General features: G+C 54.0%; 1 protein-coding gene and 7 non-coding genes across 13 annotated transcripts in view; 6 read left to right on the top strand and 2 right to left on the bottom strand.

The window, feature by feature from the left end:
* Positions 1-208: 208 nt before the first annotated feature.
* On the bottom strand, positions 209-281 carry TRNAR-ACG (transfer RNA arginine (anticodon ACG)). Its single transcript has one exon. It is a non-coding gene; the product is annotated as a tRNA-Arg (tRNA).
* A 149-nt stretch (positions 282-430) lies between these two features.
* TRNAY-GUA (transfer RNA tyrosine (anticodon GUA)) lies at positions 431-521 on the top strand. Its single transcript is given in 2 exon segments — positions 431-467; positions 486-521. It is a non-coding gene; the product is annotated as a tRNA-Tyr (tRNA).
* A 370-nt stretch (positions 522-891) lies between these two features.
* The window catches only part of DNAJC5B (DnaJ heat shock protein family (Hsp40) member C5 beta), a 35,240-nt gene continuing 17,914 nt past the window's right edge, over positions 892-18,217 (bottom strand). For all 6 annotated transcript variants that reach the window (XM_064170639.1, XM_064170637.1, XM_064170640.1 and 3 more), the window contains 3 exons: positions 13,394-13,607; positions 9,836-10,010; positions 892-3,322 (listed from right to left, as the gene is read on the bottom strand). In XM_064170639.1, the coding sequence (XP_064026709.1) occupies positions 3,228-3,322; positions 9,836-10,010; positions 13,394-13,607 (484 nt within the window). In that variant the 3' untranslated portion in view covers positions 892-3,227. The remainder of the gene's footprint in view (positions 3,323-9,835; positions 10,011-13,393; positions 13,608-18,217) is intronic.
* On the top strand, positions 16,225-16,312 carry TRNAY-GUA (transfer RNA tyrosine (anticodon GUA)). Its single transcript is given in 2 exon segments — positions 16,225-16,261; positions 16,277-16,312. It is a non-coding gene; the product is annotated as a tRNA-Tyr (tRNA).
* On the top strand, positions 16,954-17,026 carry TRNAA-AGC (transfer RNA alanine (anticodon AGC)). Its single transcript has one exon. It is a non-coding gene; the product is annotated as a tRNA-Ala (tRNA).
* TRNAY-GUA (transfer RNA tyrosine (anticodon GUA)) lies at positions 17,183-17,270 on the top strand. The gene is given in 2 exon segments: positions 17,183-17,219; positions 17,235-17,270. It is a non-coding gene; the product is annotated as a tRNA-Tyr (tRNA).
* Positions 17,595-17,667, top strand: TRNAA-AGC (transfer RNA alanine (anticodon AGC)). Its single transcript has one exon. It is a non-coding gene; the product is annotated as a tRNA-Ala (tRNA).
* Positions 17,983-18,070, top strand: TRNAC-GCA (transfer RNA cysteine (anticodon GCA)). The gene is given in 2 exon segments: positions 17,983-18,019; positions 18,035-18,070. It is a non-coding gene; the product is annotated as a tRNA-Cys (tRNA).

Raw genomic sequence — 18,217 nt, 5'->3', positions numbered from 1 at the left:
TAGTATGATAATTGGGTTAATTGCCCAGCACACACGGGTGAGAGATGCATTTTTAGAGGGCCTGAGAGGGCGAAGCTCACGTAACGTGCGGAAGCTCTTACCGGGTTAGGTGTCGGCGGCACAACAATCAGATGCGGGCGTACGAATAAAGAGTAAACGATGATTTCAGACACAAAAGAACCCCTGGGCGTGTGGCAAAACGTAACACCGAGCCAGGCAGGAGTCGAACCTACAATCTTCTGATCCGTAGTCAGACGCGTTATCCATTGCGCCACTGGCCCCGCACAGTGAAGGTGCTTCCCCACTCTTCTGTATGCCTCCTCCCTAGCGCCCCGCGCTTCTGTCGCGCGCATGTGCCATGCGCACCGCGGGTGTGTCATGCGCGGAGCGCTGCGCTCTTGGAGCGCGGCGGCGGTCGCTCACGTAAGTCCCTTCGATAGCTCAGCTGGTAGAGCGGAGGACTGTAGAGGCGCCGTTCTGCGGGAATCCTTAGGTCGCTGGTTCGATTCCGGCTCGAAGGAGACGTTAGTGTTTTTTTTCTTCCCCAAAGTGTTTGTTTCTCGCTGGCTCATGCAGACCTGCAACCACCCTGCTGAAGTTTGCCAGGATCACAATGGCTGGGGTTGGAAGCTCTGTACACAAGGAGACTCCACAACCTCTCTGGGCAGCCTGCTCCAGGCCTCCAGCACCCTCACACTAAAGGATTCCATAAGGAATTTGTGTGTGGCTGTAGCTCTGGCTGCTTTAGGCACATCTGCCTGCACCCACGCCCTGGTTCCTCTCAGGGTAAACCCTGCAGTGGCACTTGCTAGAGGGCAAAGCTGTCTCAGCAGCTTCCCTAGCTGGGACTGGAATGAGGTTGTTGATAGCCTGGAGAGGCAAAGGGAGAGCTGTAGTTGGTGCAAGCTTTATTAGCTAGAGCAGCTGGCAGCAAGGGTGGGCTTGGACATGGATGCTTTACAAATACATAAACACAGAGAGGCAGAACAAAAAAGTGAGGGTCTGTCCATTTTGAGGAGGCTTATGGGCATGCCCAGGGACTGACCCTGTGAGCACAGAGCTGTGCTAACACCAACAGACTCCTGACACCAACACCTGAGTAATGTCATGCCAGAGAGCTAGGTCCTGAAATCCTTATCCATCCTTTTTCCATTTGTTCTCAGAACAGCTGATCCCAACAGCAGCGAGGGAGGCAATGTCCTGGTACTCTGAAAACTGATTTTCCTCTTTGGAATGAAGCTGTGGATTGAGACACTCAGTTTTTGAAGCCACAAGTCCTGGAGCAGGCTCAGAGGCTCATCCCTGGGTTGCTGTGGGGTTTCTGGCTACCCGGCAGCTCAAGCAGCAGCTTGCTCCCCTTTGCATCAGGCTGCAAGCTGCAACCATAAATCTTTGCCAGGAAGCAGCTCTTGCCTAGAAAGGGCAGACAAGCCCCACACCACCTATGCCACATCTCAGGCCCATGGAGGTGATTTCCTTGATTTCAACAAACTTTGGCCCAGGAGGTGGGTCCTGGAGGACATCAAAGGTGCTGCATGTGACAGATTTCCCTGCTTGCCTTTGCTAACCTGGGATTTACCTTTCCCTCCCTGGCTTTAGGCCTGTCTCTGGAGCTGCTGTTGAAATCGAGGGTGCAGCTCTCAGTGCCTTCCATGAGATGTTTCACACGGGAAAGGACTCCACAGGTAACCTGTAGCTGTACACCAGACTTTGCTCCCAACACCTTTCCCAACTCTGCTGGGAAGTCACCACACAGCCCTTGCCCACTGTCACAGAGAGCTTCTTTCCCAGACAGAGAAGCTTGGGAAATCACTTGGCCTGTGGATCTACTCCCTGCTACGTGCTCTCCCTGCTCCTTCCCTGGGTGATAACATCTCCCACCAGAGTAACCACCCAGCAAAGGGCAGCAGTGAAGAAAGCCAAGCAATGCCTGGTGCCAGTGTGCCCCAGCACGTACCCAGTGGCTGAGCTCTCCTGGGCAGGTCTGGTTTTAGAGACACACCACTGGCCTCCAGGATCATCTCCAACAAGCAACTGAGGATGCAGAGGAGAGGAGCAAATGCCCATGCACTTGGTACAGAGGTGCCAAAAGTCCTCCTTTCCTTTGGGGCAGAAAAGTAGGGCTGAGGGCAAGTGAGCTTTAGGTGGCCCCACAACAAACACAGCCTGGGCCAGGGTCTCACCACCCTCACAGTTCAGAATTTCTTCCTTCTATTTTAAATCTCACTCTTTTGGTTTAAAGCTCTCACCCTTTGTGCTGTCCCAACAGGCCCTGCTAAAGCCTGTCCTTGCTGCTCCCACAGCCCTGCTGCCAGCACTGGTGTGATGGCTCCCAGCCCAGCGCCAGCAGGGCAGCAGGAGCAGTGTGGTGGGATCAGCAAGCTGGCAGAAAGCCGTTGGCTGGGAACCAACTTCCAGCACATTGCAGCTGCAGCCAGAGAAGCTGGAGCTGCCCAGCATGGGCAGCAGGATCAGAGAAGCTTTGCCATGGGTCTGCTGATGGCTGTGGGGCAGCTTAAGACCAGCTTCCCCCTCCACCAGGTGTTTGCCCTCTGTCTCCTGGGCTTGAAACCTGTGCAGGGGAAGACACTGAGCCCGTGTGTGCTTCTGCTGTTGGATGAGGCTCCTGGCTCTGGAGGGACTTCTCACCACCAGTGGGACCATCCCCACGCACTCTGTCCTGGCTCAGGTTTATAACTGCTAGCAAGCTGCTTTCCAAAGAGGGTTTCCTCTCTGGAAGGACAACTCCACCTGCCCTGCCACCAACATTCCCCCTGAGGTCTGCTAGAAAGCATTTCCAGGAACGTTTCACATCCCCCAGAACTGCTGTATGCAAACAGCATTCCCAGGGCAGGGACAGCCAGAGTGTCCAGAAACGGGCTCAGGACTGGATCTGAGAGGTGAAACCACAGCAAAGGGCAGGGAGGAGAGCAACTGGCCCAGAGGGAGTAGGAGTAGGGGGAAAGAGCCTGCTGGGTCTGGCAGTCCAGAGCCATGGGAGACCAGCAGATGGCCTGTAGAGCTCTGGACAGGCCACAACTATCTCCTTGCAGCCTGCAGATATCAGCGTACTGGAAACAGCCTAGAGGGAGATGCCTTGATAGGAAATGACTCTCATGTTACTCTTGATTAGCTTAAAGCCAACTACAAAGACAGCAGGGTTGCTGCTCAGGTGTCCTCTGGCTGTGCTGCCCAGTGGTGAGCTCCAGCAGGTCCTGCTGCCCTCCCTAGCGGTCCGTGCGGTAGCTGCGCTGCCCGTCCCCGATCAGCTGCGTCTTCTCGGTCGCGTTCGTCGGCTGAAGCACGATACAGGCTTCTCCATCTACAACGGGGAGGACAAAACAGACTTCAGGAATCCTTTGCTTGCCACCAAAGTCACATTTCTTGTTAGCACCACAACATTTTGTCATGCCCACAAACCTACAAAGGCTCTTAGTTCTTGTCAGACAATCACAGAATGGGTTGGGTGGGAAGGGACCTTGAAGATCATCCAGCTCCAACGCCCTGCCGCGGGGGGTGCCCCTCCCACCAGCCCAGGTTGCTCAAGGCCTTGAACACCTCCAGGGAAGGGGCATCCACAGCCTCCCTGGGCAACCTGTGCCACGGTCTCACCAGAGTTTTGCTGTATTAAAATGTGTTTCAGTGGAGTGGAGGAAAGCAAAGTCCTCACAGAGCTCCCTGCTCCTGTTGTGTTTCCTCTGACAATGAGCAAGGTTTGGCTGCCCTTCTCCCGGGCCTCCTTCCAACCTACCTCTTTTTTTTGGGGGGGGAGAAGGGGACTGGAGAGTCAGAGGGTGACTTTTAAAGGTTCAGCTACCTCGGGGAGGTGTTTTCAGATGAAAGTTTGGGACTGTCTCTATCTGGATGTTGGCACAGCCCTAATGGGATGCAAATGCTGACTTCATTTGCCAAATGACCCAGTGTTCAGAAAAAAGCTCATCTGCCATTTCCTCCTGCTTACATGGCAGGTGATGGGATGAATCATGGGCAGAGGATGTAAGGTGCAGGAGTAACTTAACCCAGAGCAGCACTCTAACTGCATGCCATACGGCTTCCCCTCGGCGCGGCTAGGACAAGGTTGGCTCTGTCAAGGTGAAAGGCAGGAATGATCCAATGCCAAGCAGCATCCCTGTATGGGCAATTCCCTATTTAGACACAAGGGCAAAGGCAGGCATATTTCATAACTTCTCAGTGTCTGAGTAATGACTGCTGAGAGCTGAGCTCAGCTCGCTCTGGCACTCCCAGTGCAGTCTGGAGGAGCTGTGTGTTCCCTGCCTTTCAGAGCAGCACTCCTCCCACCCTCTCCTGCCTCCAAGTTGTTCATTTTGGGAGCTCTTCAGATGGCTGATGGAGGGCAGAGACTTGCAGTTGAGATTTCATTTCATCTCCAGTATCAGATATGGATGCTCTTCCTCCCCCCACCACTGAGCTCCAAGCCAGTGCTGAATATCAGAGGATCCTGGAATGGCTCAGGTTGGAAGAGACCTCAGAGCTGGTCTGCTCCAACCTCTTGCCATGGGCAGGGACAGCTCCCAGCCAGACGTGGCTGCTCGAGGCCTCATCCAGCCTGGCCCTGAACATCACCAGGGAGGAAGCATCCACAGCCTCCCTCAGCAGCCTGCGCCAGAGCATCACCACCTTTGTGCTGAGAAAGTTCTTCTAAGCTCCCTGCTCTGCCTCAGCTCCAAACCATTGCCCTTGCCCTGCTGCTAAGCCATGCTATGATTCCATGAAATGTGAGGCACTGGAATCACCTCCCAGGGAAGCAGTGGAGTTCCCTGTGGTGGGCAGTTTGAATCCTCAGCTTGACAAGGTGCTGTGCCAGCTCACTGCAGCTACACCATCACCCAGAAAGGGTGGAGCAGGGCATCCTTGGGGGCCCTTCCAGCCTGGCATTCTGTGATTCTGCCACCATGCCCAGGGGTTCCACAAGAGACTCAGCACCCCCTGCACAGCTGCTGTGGCACTTCCAGCTGGGCTCTGGGCACCTTCACCACACATTTTGCTTCTCAGGTTTCTGCTGGCTTTGATGAGAGCAGGGCCCCATGGCTCAGCAAACTGGACCCATCCAGCCTGCTCCTGGAGAGCTGCAGCAGAATTCACAGCTGAATCTCTTCTCTATAGATAGCTCTTGCTCACTCTTTGCCTACATGGGTATCAGATGGAGTGTGGAGGAGACAATGAAGTGCTCAACACTTCTTGCTTCTCACTTGGGAAAGGATTTTGTTATTCAAATTCTTTTTTCTTTTTCTTTTCTTCCCCCCCCCCCCCCCCCCTTATTATCTCCTCTCTTTCTCAGATTCCATTTTCTATAAAATGAAAGTTGGTCTAGGAATGGTTTGCTTTGTCCTCATGATGACAACCACCAAACAGGAGAGGACAACAAACCTGCCTGGGTGCACCCATACAGCCTGAAGCACCACAGCAATCCAAATTCCAACAGCACCTCCTCTGGGATCACAGAAGTCTTGGAGGTCCTGGAGCCCTGGAGCAGGCTGCCCAGAGAGGTTGCAGAGTCTCCTCTGGAGAGGCCATTGTGCTCCTGGGCAAGCTGCTGTGGGTGCCCTGCCTTAGCAAGGGGTTGGACTGGATGACCTCTAGATGGCACTGCCAATCCCCTTGGAAGTCTGTGCTGCAAAAAACAGATCTCTCAGGGGAGATGTTCAACTGACTGAGCACAAGAAGTCTGTGCTGTGAAACAGGTCTCTCAGGGGAGATGTTCAACTGACTGAGCACTGGAACTAGCCAAACACATTGGAATGCTTTCTGCTGGAGGACGATGCCATGGCCACAGAACTGAAGCCTTTGCCACAGAGTCACAGCATCGTTTGGGTTGGAAGAGACCTTTCAGATCATCAAGTCCAACATTAACCCAGTGCTGCCAGGTCAGCACCAAACCACAGAATCATGGAATCATAGAATCAAGCAGGTTGGAAGAGACCTCCAAGCTCATCCAGCACAACCTAGCATCCAGCCCTGGCCAATCAACTAGACCATGGCACTAAGTGCCCCAGCCAGGCTTGGCTTCAACACCTCCTGCCACAGCAACTCCACCACCTCCCTGGGCAGCCCATTCCAATGCAAATCACTCTCTCTGCCAACAACTTCCTCCTAATATCCAGCCTAGACCTGCCCATGTGCCTCAGCACCACATCTCCATGCCTTTAAAATCCCACCAGGGATGGAGACTCCAGCACTGCCCTGGGCAGTCTAGCCCAGGGCTTGACAACCTTGCTGGGGAAGAATTGTTCCTCATGTCCAACCTAAACCTCCCCTGGTGCCACCTGAGACCATTTCCTCTTGTCCTGTTGTGTGTTCCTTGGGAGAGTAACAAGCAAGGTCAAGCTTTTGGGGAAAGAATCCAGGATTGTGCTGGCTGCTGTGACACCTGGATAAAGAATCCAGGATTGTGCTGGCTGCTGTGACACCTGGATAAAGAATCCAGGATTGTGCTGGCTGCTGTGACACCTGGATAAAGAATCCAGGATTGTGCTGGCTGCTGTGACACCTCACTTGGCTTTTACATTTCAGGGAGTGGAGCTCTGAATTTTTTGCCTCACTTTTTTTCCCCCACTAATAATTCTGTTTGACAGTAGATTAACCTGAAGAATGAAGTCAACTGTGCAGCACCTTCACAGCACCCCAGGAGGGTGGGGGTTGGAAGGGACCTCTGGAGATCATCCAGTCCAACCTCAAACCTTCATTTTGTTAAGGAGAAATGTGAGGTTTTGCTGGGGAGAGATGTGAGTGGCTCTGGGAATGATTCCTGCTGTGCCAGTGCAAAGATGCAGCCTCAGTCTCCACTCCCAGCAGACACCCTGTGCCTCTCTGTGCAGCACAAGCAGCTCCAAGATGCTCTCAGAGGTTCTTAGGATCATGAGTGGTGATGTTTCATTGACATTGTCATCCTCAGGAAGGCAACAACTGCCTACAAAATATTTGGGTGCATTAAAGTAAGGTCTTAGCTTGAGAATCTACATCTTGACCTTAGCAGACGAAGTTGTGGTGAGCAACAGCAGAGATTCTGGAGACAGCAGGAAGCAAATGAATGAATTACCTGAGCAGGCTGTGGGCACAGGGCATGTGAAGAATTTGGATCCTGATAGGATTTCCTCTTCCAAAATGAAATCTGCTGCTGGGATGATTGCAGTGTGCTTCTGAATTAGCTACAGGAGCAGTTCTGGTCTGTCCAAACAGGAGGGCAGGAATTGGAAATGGCTGCTGGAAAAGCCCAGCGTTGGCCATTCGCAATTAGCTGCATGCCTTGGCCTTGCACTGGGGGAGGAGGAGGAGGGGGCAGTGCAGTTGGAGCTGGAGGGGGCAGTGCAGTTGGAGCTGGAGGGGGCAGTGCACTTTGAGCTGGGGGGGACAGTGCGGTTAGAGCTGGAGGGGACAGTGCAGTTAGAGCTGGGGGAGGCAGTGCAGTTAGAGCTGGGAGGGGCAGTGCAGTTAGAGCTGGGGGGGGCAGTGCAGTTAGAGCTGGAGGGGACAGTGCAGTTAGAGCTGGGGGGGGCAGTGCAGTTAGAGCTGGAGGGGGCAGTGCAGTTGGAGCTGGAGGGGGCAGTGCAGTTAGAGCTGGGGGGGACAGTGCGGTTAGAGCTGGGGGGGGCAGTGCAGTTAGAGCTGGGGGGGGCAGTGCAGTTGGAGCTGGGGGGGGCAGTGCAGTTAGAGCTGGGGGGGGCAGTGCAGTTAGAGCTGGGGGGGGCAGTGCAGTTAGAGCTGGAGGGGGCAGTGCACTTTGAGCTGGGGGGGGCAGTGCAGTTGGAGCTGGGGGGGGCAGTGCAGTTGGAGCTGGGGGGGGCAGTGCAGTTAGAGCTGGGAGGGGCAGTGCAGTTAGAGCTGGGGGGGGCAGTGCAGTTGGAGCTGGGGGGGGCAGTGCAGTTAGAGCTGGGGGAGGCAGTGCAATTAGAGCTGGGAGGGGCAGTGCAGTTAGAGCTGGAGGGGGCAGTGCAGTTGGAGCTGGGAGGGGCAGTGCAGTTAGAGCTGGAGGGGACAGTGCACTTTGAGCTGGCTAGCACTGATTTCTCTAAATGCAGTGCCTGGTTTCCTTTCAGCTGCAGAAAAAGGCACTCCTGTTGTCCTCTGGCAGGAAGTTTTCTCTTTGCTTCCTGCTAGGCTGCTCTCTCTTTCTCTTCTCTGTCTCTCTTTTTAAGCTAACTTCAAGATACAGAGCACTCTGCTGAGGCAAAGTGGCTTTGCTTGGTAGGGCAAGGCAGCAAGAGTGACAAGAAGGGTAGGACAGATCCAAATGTCCACTTTTGCTCAGGCCTTACCTACAGACTTGTTTCCAGAACACCTGAAGCACACAGTTCACTCTGTTGAGCAGCTGAAATTCTGCAGACCCTTCTCTAGCTCTGTTGCCCTTCTCAACAGGGCCCAGCTTAGATTTGCATTTTCAGGTGGCTGAGGTCAGGGAGTGCTCCACGCTGATTTCAGAGAGTGGTTAGGAAGTTTTCTGTCCCAGCTCCTGCTGCCTTTGCAGAGACTGACCCAGTGCCACCAGTTTCCAAGCTGAGTGTGTTCACCTTGCTCTGTCTCTAGGCAAAAGGCATTCCAAAGCAGCACCACAGGCTGACATATCAGTTATATAAATAGCAGCTGGTTCAGCTACTACAAATCTTTCCCTACATATTTATGGAAGGGTAAATTGGTGTGAGAAGTTGGGGGGAGGCATTTTTTCCCCTCCTGCTAAGGGAACATGACTCCTGCAATCTGGCAGAGCTAATTTCAGCATAATAACCGTAAGGCTCTAACAGCCTGAGAGCTTCCACAACAATGGGAGAGGAGAAGAGAGAGCTGGCTGCTGAGCTCCTGCCTCACACTGCAGCACCCTCCTGGTCAGACTTCACAGAGATTTACTCCTCCAAAGGGACCCAGGGCTTCATCCTGGTACCTTGTGGTCCTGCAGTATCTGAAGGGGGCTACAAGAAAGCTGGGGAGGGACTCTTGAGGCTCTCAGGTAGGGATAGGAGTGGGGGGAATGGAACAAAGCTGGAAATGGGGAGAGTCAGACTGGATGTGAGGAAGAAGTTGTTCAGCATGAGGGTGGTGAGAGCCTGGAAGGGGTTGCCCAGGGAGGTGGTGGAAGCCTCATCCCTGGAGGTGTTTAAGGCCAGGCTGGATGAGGCTGTGTGCAGCCTGATCTGGTGTGAGGTGTCCCTGTCCGTGGCAGCGGTTTGGAACTGGATGATCCTTGTGGTCCCTTCCAACCCTGACTGGTTCTATGATTCTATCCAGGGGGGGTTTAGTTTAGACATGAGGAACAATTTTTTCCTGGAAAGGTCAAAGCCTGGACCAGGCAGCCCAGGGCAGTGATGGAGTTCCCATCTCTGGAGGGCAGTGATGGAGTTCCCATCTCTGGAGGAGTTTCAGAGCTGTGGAGATGTGGCACTGAGGGCCATGGTTTGGTGCTGACCTGGCAGTGCTGGGGTAAGAGTGGGACTCGGTCTGAAAGGTCTCTTCCAACCAAAACAGTTCTAAGATTGTAAGCAGCAGTCCAGGCAGGGCCTGGTGTACAAGCTCAGGATCTAGGCCATGAAACATGGGCATGAGGGCTACACAGTGAACACCACCTCTTAGCTGGAGCCCTGAGCCTTTTGATGCTGAAGTGTCTGCTAAGAGATACAGGAGATATTTAATTGTTAGTGCCAGGAGTTTAGCTTTGACTAACACACACCTTGGTAGGTCATCAGGGCATGGTGTCAGCCGGAGTGAACTGGCTTAGTCTGCAGAGGCCTGGAAGCAGTCTCAGCATCTTGAGCAGAACATCTGCCCTCCAGGCTGGGAAGACTGTTCTGAAGAGCTTTGGCACACAGTCAGCCCCTCTAATACACACCTCTTTCCATGTCGTGCTTAATTTGCTCTTCCAAGTCTTCTGGAGACACACAGAACTCCTGCTCTTCCCCCTGAGGTGCTTTGGGTTTGCACTTTCCACAGCAGCAGTTGAAGCAGCAGCAGCAGCAGCAGCAGAGGTAGCAGCCAGTCAGCAGAGCACAGACTGCGAACAGGCCCTGGGGCAAAGACAGCAGAGGCAGCCCTGTGAGCAATGACCTAGCTCAGGCTGCTGGCAGCCTCTTGCAGCCCAAGGTAGGTTGGCAAAGGAACAGGTTGCCAAGTGCTGGCCCCTCAGAGGGGTGCAGCTGCTGGCCAGGTGCCTGGACAAGGGCCAGGGCTTGCAAAGTCCTCCCCCCGAGCTCCTGCTTGCTACTCAGGACCAGCTCCCCAAAGAAGACACCAAGCAACAGGCCCCCACAGGCTCAGCTTTGCAAAGTCGATCTTCAGCTGGTGGCCCTCAGAAAACGCTTCCAGGAGGTATGCACAGCCCCACCCACCCTGCTGTGACTCACTTCCATCTCCCAAGTGACTCACTTGCCCAAGCTCCCTCTTGCAAACACTTATTTACTGGCAGGCTCTTGTCAATAACAACGCTGAGAGAAGCAGCAGCAAAGCCCCAGATGCATCCCACATAACTGCAGGCACTGCAGGCATCCAGATCAGGACTGTAGCCTCCATGGGCTCCCATCCTAGTCCATGAGAAGCTGAAAGCCCTTCCAGAGGGTGACTCAGTTCCTCTGTCTGTCCCTGTTAGCTTGGGCAGAACAACACAGGTGACAACTCCTAAATTAGACCCCTTGGGCTGTGGTTGCTTGATCTGGAGACTCAGACGGGAAGCAGTTCCCACCTGCATCTCCCTCTGCTCTCTCCTGTCTCTGTGACACAAAGCATGGAGGCTTCAGCAGAGCTGCCACGATGGCCTGGGGCTGAGGCTGGAGATCTCAGCCAGTCATAGTAGTTTGTTGCTGTGATCAATAAACTCTTCATGGTGAACAACCCCTTTGCCTGCCAGTGGAGAGGCAGCTGAAGTCCCCATCACCCCTGGCAGCCTGTCCCCAGTGTACTGTGCCTGCTAAGAGGTCCTGGTGCTCTGAAAAGAAGTCCTTTCCACTCTGCACTTCTTTCCTTTCAGCTTTCTAACTCCTAGTGACACCTCCTGACTGCTGAGTGTGCCAGGGAAGGGGGTTTACCAGGAATGGTGCTAGCAGAAGAGGCAGATGGCAAGCAAAAGCTGTGGTCCCTACCAGGACAGAGGCCATGAGGGCTCCAGAGGTCATCTGCAGCTGATCCTCCCGCCCCAGTCAGTGCTGTGATGGCCAGAGAGCCCTGGCACAGCCCCAGCAGGGGTTCAAGGGAGGTGAGAAACAGTGAGCTCAGCCTGCAGAAAACCCAAAGCACTCAGTGCCTTGTTTGTGCTTCGGTGGTGGCAGGAATTTGGGTGGGGGGAGGGACAGAAAGACCATCTGTGACAGTCCTCAAACCAGCCTGTGTGTGTGCTTTGTACACAACTCTGGAAAGCAAAGCAGCAGTGATTGCTCTTGGGGGATATTCACCGGATCTCATCACACCTCCAGGACACAGCTCCCTTGAGACCATCTCCACATCCCTCCTCTAGCTGCTGGGGACTTGCTGGCATCTCTCTGTGCTCTCCATTGCTCTGAGTCAAAGCCATGGTGTGCTTATTTCTGTTCCTGACTTCCTAACCACAGAGGATTTAACACTTCATAAAATCCCCAGTAAAGAGCAGTTAGCAGAGGAGCAAATAAAAGCTAAGAAATCAGTAGACAGTGAAGAAAACCTTGTTCAGTGTTAGTGGAGTCAGTAGTGCTGCTCTCCCAGCTCTCAGCCAGTGCCCCTGGCACCTGAACTGTGACAGAGGCCAAAGGAGAGGGTGGATAGCAAAGAAAAGAGAGAATGATCCAAGCAGGAGAAGACAGCAGCTGTGGGGGGCAGCCCAGGCTGCTTCTGAAAGTGCAGATGGGCTTTACAAGTGTCACTTCAACACCCTCAGCTTCAGTCTCCATTCTGTATTTGAACAGCTTTTGTCTCCTCCTGATGCAGCAGACAAATTGTGGCTTCTCAGACCCATGGAGGGCCCAAGGGACCTCCCAGTTTGCAAAGGGACTGCAGGGCAGTGAGGCAGTGACCTGATCCATGCTGCCACAGGAATCCCTGCTGCGTGGGAGGGGGCTCCCTCCCTGGAGGTGTGCAAGGCCAGGCTGGATGAGGCTCTGGGCAGCCTGATCTAATGTGAGGTGTCCCTGCCCATGGCAGGGGGTTGGAAGTGGCTGATCCTTGTGGTCCCTTCCAGCCTTGACTGGTTCTATGATTTTATATGCCAGACTCTGATGTTTCTTTTTCTTCATTTCCTGCTCTCTTCCTCCACTCCACCCTTCTCACCTCTTCTTCCACTTCCTTTCCCTCTCCCCCTCAGCAGGGCCCAGCTATGACACCACAGTCCCAGAGCCAAGGGCTGCTATTGCTTACTTAGGTTGTGTGCTATACAGAGCAAAGAGCAGGGCTAAACCCATGCTGTAATAACTTATGAACTGCTTGTCACAGCAGTGGGACTGCTTCCTTTTGGACCCTGAGTCATTTTTGGTTAGTCATTACTGAAAAGGAAGTCAAAATTAACCTAGAGCACAACTCAACTCCAGCCAGTGTCTGAAGGTGTTACAAAATGTGCACTGCTGTCTAACTCTTCACCCAGGCACAAAGCAAGCATTCTGTTTCAGCTCCATTCTGCACTCTTCTACCCTGCCACTGTCCATGTCCCAGATAATGTTGGTGTTTAATTAAGCCTTTAGGAGCTGTTTGGCTTCAGATGCTTCTATTTGTTAAGCCTGCAGAGAGATCTTCTTCTAGGGAGTTTCTGTGTGTATCTTAATTGTCTCTGTGCTTGATAATATTTGATTTCACAGACGCTCAGAATACAGCATGGTGGGGACTGGGAGGGACCTCTGGGGATTGCCTGGTCCAGCCTCTCTGCCAAAGCAGGGCACCCACAGCAGCTTGCCCAGGATCACAATGGCCAGAGGGGGTTGGCAGCTCTGCACACAAGGAGAATCCACAACCTCTCTGGGCAGCCTGCTCCAGGCCTCCAGCACCCTCACACTAAAGAACTGTCTCCTCCTGTTCCAGTGGAACCTCCTGGGCTCCAGTTTTTGCCCAGTGCCCCTTGACCTGTGCCTGGGCCAAGGGGTACCACTGAACAGAGTCTGGCCCTATCCTCTTGCTCCCCACAGGTCCTTGAGCTCTTGCTGAGCACTGCTCAGATGCCCTCTGGGGCTGCTCTTCTGCAAGCTCTCAGCCCCTGGGCCCTCAGCCTTTGCTCCTCACAGAGCTGCTCCAGGCCCCTCAGCAGCTTTGTAGCTTCCACTGAACTCTCTCCCCTGCCCCTCTGGAACTGGGCAACCCAGAACTAGACCAAGTACTCAAGATGTGGTCTCACCAGGCCAGAGTAGATGGGTAGAAGAACCTCCCTCAGCCTGCTGGTCACACTCTTCCTCATGCACCCCATGCCCTCTTGGCAAGTTTCCCACAGAAGCCAGCAGCTTACCTTTGCCCACCAGCTGGAGAGCATGAAGTAGGTGTTAACATTTTCCTCCCCAAACTGCTCTGCCACGTAGAGCCCCAAGGATCCATACTTGTCATAGATGTTTCTCTTGGATGTGTCAGTCAGGGTCGCATGAGCATTGTTGATCTCTTTGAACTTCTCTGCTGCCTCTGGATTGTCTGGATTCTTGTCAGGATGGTATTTCAGAGCCAGTTTTCTTCAGCATGAAACAAAACCCAACAGGAAACCCAGAAGGAGGTAAGTCATCTGTGTGTGAGCATGTATGGAGACACTCCCAGAACACCCCAGAGTACTTCAGTGGAAATAAAATCACCCCTAGCTGCATGCCCAGCCTGCTGTTTTCCAGCTCTGATGAGCTCAGTGGGAGCAAAGTGGCACAAAGTGACTGAAGATGGAGGTTTTGCTACGAGGATGCAGTGACAAATAAATACACTAAGGAGATGCAGTAGAGAGGAAGCAGCAGGTGGGAAAGCATCGTCACTTAACTTCAGTTCTAAGTGTCTGTCTTTGGGCCTAAGGACCTCATGAGGTTCAACAAGGCCCAGAGCAAGGTTCTGCACCTAGGTTAGGGCAAGCTTCTGTATCAACACGGACTGGGGATGAAGGGCTGGAGGGCAGCCCTGAAGAGAAGGACTTGGGGGTGCTGGTGGGTGCAAAACTGGACATGAGCTGGCACCAAGTGCTGCCTGAGAAGGGAGGAGGTTTATATGCTGAGGGTGGGGAGAGCCTGGGCCAGGTTACCCAGAGAGGTGGTAGAAGCCTCATCCCTGGAACCACAGCATCCGAGGACCAGTAGAGGCTGAAGGGAACAGCAGGGGAGTGCTGGCTCACGGACAGCTCTGAGGAGGAGCAGTGGAGAGCAGGAGGAGGAGGAGGAGTTCGCTTCCATCGGCCTTGCAGCAGGGTCGGCAGGAGCTCACTCGCCCTTGCACACCGAGAACAGGCACAAGTGCCTGTGTCCCAGATCCCCCTCGCTGCAGTTTCCCAGGACACTCATTTAACGAATGGTGGTGACCTCTAGCGGCACCGGGACCCGGGCGCTGCGGGCTCCAGTCCTGCCCTGCCACCTCAGAGCTGCCTTTCCCAACGCTTCTGACCGCGGAGGGGAAGGAGCTCTCGGCCTGCCCTTCTGATGGCTGAGCAGCCGCAGCCCCCTCAGCTGCTCCTCACCAGCCTTGGGCTGAAGGCTGCTGAGCATCTCCTTAAGCATGTCCCTAACGGCTCGGGGGAGGTCACCTTTGCTCACAGACAAAATACTGGGCGTCTGGCACCTTAAAGAGAACCTTTTGGTCAGATTTCACATGTGGTGCCTTAAACATGAAGGAAGATGAAAGAGGAGAACTGGAAGAACAAGCTAAGAGTGATGACATCATGTGGCAGCCAAGGATTTAAGGAGCTTTTGCAATCTACCCCTTTTCTGAGCTGAAAACAAACCCTGGCAATTAGAACTGAAAACAAAAGCAGAGGGGCTGCTTTCCAAACCCCTGTGTGCTTGCAGGCATCCAACAAGCCATCTTCAGCCTTTCCTCCTTTCTTCCACAGACCCCAAGTCATCTTCTGACCTCTCAGTCTCCCCAACAATCTCATTTAAAAAAAGTAAAAAATCCAGTAAAATGCAGTTTTGGAAAGAAAAAGAAAGCAAAAGGGAAGAGGCCAAAACGTGTGGAGTGAATTGAACACAGGAGTTCGTTGGCTGCCTCCCATACCAAACACATGGATTGAGACTGCATCTTAAGACAAGGTTCTTCAGTACAAGGGCAGTGAGACTCTGGAATGGGCTGCCCTGGAGGTGCCCCCTCCCTGGAGGTGTTCAAGGCCAGGTGGATGAAGTCTTGAGCAATCAAGACTAGTTGAGAGGTGTCCCTGCACATGGCAGGGAGGTTGGAGCTAGATGATCTCTAAGGTCCAGCCCAAACCATTCTAGGATTCTATGATTTATGTCCACTCAGACTTTTCTTCGGGGGAAAATTCTTCTCCTTCACCACCTTGGGACAATTCACCCTGGCAGGCATTCAGAGCAGTAAACAATGTGAAGTGTAACAAGCACCCGGGACACCACCACCCCAGCAGGTGGGCCCACTGAAGGGGAAGTCAGAGAGGCACCCTCAGTACCTCACTCAGAGAGAGGCTTAGAGTGACAGAAGGCATCAGGCCAGGCTGTGCTGCAGAGGTCTGTAAGAAGAGGGTACATGAAGGAGGTAGGAGAAACATACTGAAGAGGAGGAACATACTGTCCAGTTCTGGGCCCCGCAATTCAAGAGATATTGAGGTGCTGGAAGGTGTCCAGAGAAGGGCAGCAAGGCTGAGGAGGGGCCTGGAGCAGAGCCCTGAGAGGAGAGGCTGAGGGAGCTGGGAAGGTGCAGCCTGCAGCAGAGTAGTCTCAGGGCAGAGCTCATTGCTGCCTGCAGCTGCCTGCAGGGAGGCTGTAGCCAAGTGGGGTTGGGCTCTGCTGCCAGGCAGCCAGCACCAGAACAAGGGGACCCAGCCTGAAGCTGTGCCAGGGCAGGTCTAGGCTGGATGTTGTTAGGAAGTTGTTGTCAGAGAGAGTGATTGGCATTGGAATGGGCTGCCCAGGGAGGCAGTGGAGTCACCGTGCCTGGAGATGTTGAGGCCAAGCCTGGCTGGGGCACTTAGTGCCATGGTGTGGTTGATTGGCCAGAGCTGGGTGCTAGGTTGTACTGGCTGAGCTTGGAGCTCTCTTCCAGCCTGCTTGATTCTATGATTTTATGATCCTAAGGGAGGAATGTTTGGTAAAGAGGGTGAGGTATGGCCCTGCTGTGGAGCATGTGCAGGTGTCAGGGCAGCCTTGCACTCCTTCGGTAGCTCAGCTGGCAGAGCGGAGGACTGTAGGCTCCCTGCGCGGCCATCCTTAGGTCGCTGGTTCAACTCCGGCTCGAAGGAATATCCTTTTGGCTCTGGCCCAGGCCCTGGGCACCTCTGCCTTTGGGCCCTGCTTGGGTGGCTCCTCTTCAGGGGCTCTTGAGCCTTCAGCTCTTGCGTGAGGTGGACATGAGAAGCAGCCAAGGCAGATTTAGAATGAATCATAGAATAGAATGGTTTAGTTGGAAGAGACCTCAAAGCTCATCCAGTTCCAACCTCTCCCCGCCATAGGCAGGGACACCTCCCACTAGAACAAGGCCTCATCCAACCTGTCCTTGCACACCCCCAGGGAAGTTGTGGATTACATTTTGTGATTCTGTGATCCACAACCTCCCTGTGCAACCTGTGCCAGTGTCTCCCAACGCTCACTGTAAAGAACTTCTTCCTAATGTCCAGTTTAAATCTCCTCTCTGCCACTTTAAACCCATTCCTCCTCATCCTGTCATTACAAGACCTTGTAAGTAGTGTTGGGTGTGCCCTGTCCAGGGCATGGTGCTCCTGAGCACTGTGGTTCTCACAGGGTCACTTCCATCAGGACAGTGAATGGTTGAGTTGATATAGTGAGATTGAAGCCAGTTGGACGTCAAGGCTTTGTGTGCAGGGATCCTGCGTGAGGGGTGGGGGCCTGGGAGTGGAGAGGCCCCAGGGAAAAGGCCAGGGGTGGGGAATTAGCTCAAGTGGTAGAGCGCTCGCTTAGCATGCGAGAGGCAGCGGGATCGATGCCCGCATTCTCCAGTGCTTTTCATTGCCCTGCCTGCCAGCCAGGCTCTTTGCTGGCACAGGTGTCCTGTGGAGGCCACGGAGCTTGCGGTGCACCTTCTCAGATGACCTTATTTTCCCTCTCTTGGCTTGACAGTTGTCAATGCCATCCCCAGTACTGTGCCCATGGCTCCTTCGATAGCTCAGCTGGCAGAGCGGAGGACTGTAGGCTCCCTGCGCGGCCATCCTTAGGTCGCTGGTTCAACTCCGGCTCGAAGGAATATCCTTTTGGCTCTGGCCCAGGCCCTGGGCACTCTGCCTTTTGGCCCTGCTTGGGTGGCTCCTCTTCAGGGGCTCTTGAGCCTTCAGCTCTTGCGTGAGGTGGACATGAGAAGCAACCAAGGTGGTTTTGGGTGCTCTCTGTCCAGGGCATGGTGCTCCTGAGCACTGTGGCTCTCTCAGGGTCACTTCCATCAGGACAGTGAATGGTAGAGTTGATGCAGTGAGACTGAAGCCAGTTGGATGTCAAGGCTTTGTGTGCAGGGATCCTGCATGAGGGATGGGGGCCTGGGAGTGGAGAGGCCCCAGGGAAAAGGCCAGGGGTGGGGAATTAGCTCAAGTGGTAGAGCGCTCGCTTAGCATGCGAGAGGCAGCGGGATCGATGCCCGCATTCTCCAGTGCTTTTCATTGCCCTGCCTGCCAGCCAGGCCCTTTGCTGCCTCCCTGTCTCCAAGGGCTGCGCCACCACCGTGGTGTGCTCTGGCGTTATAGAGGAGGACTGGTATCAGAGCTGTGTTGTGAGCAGTGTGTGCAGTTCCATAGAGGGATTGGTTTTCTCCTCCGCTTGGCAGTCATCAAATCTCAACCTCAGTCCTGTGCTCGGTTTGGAGAAAGAGCACCAAGAGCAGGAAGGGCACCTTCTCAGATGACCTTATTTTCCCTCTCTTGGCTTGACAGTTGTCAATGCCATCCCCAGTACTGTGCTCATGGCTCCCTCGATAGCTCAGCTGGCAGAGCGGAGGACTGCAGGCTCCCTGCGCGGCCATCCTTAGGTCGCTGGTTCAACTCCGGCTCGAAGGAATATCCTTTTGGCTCTGGCCCAGGCCCTGGGCACCTCTGCCTTTTGTCCCTACTTGAGTGGCTCCTCTTCAGGGGTTGTTGAGCCTTCAGCTCTTGCGTGAGGTGGATACGAGAAGCAGCCAAGGTGGTTTTGGGTGCATCCTGTCC

This window comes from Pogoniulus pusillus, chromosome 34 (assembly GCF_015220805.1).
Source record: "Pogoniulus pusillus isolate bPogPus1 chromosome 34, bPogPus1.pri, whole genome shotgun sequence".
In the NCBI taxonomy this organism is placed as follows: domain Eukaryota; kingdom Metazoa; phylum Chordata; class Aves; order Piciformes; family Lybiidae; genus Pogoniulus; species Pogoniulus pusillus.
Note: the sequence above shows the minus strand (reverse complement) of the source record. Positions and strands in the feature narration are given on the sequence as shown.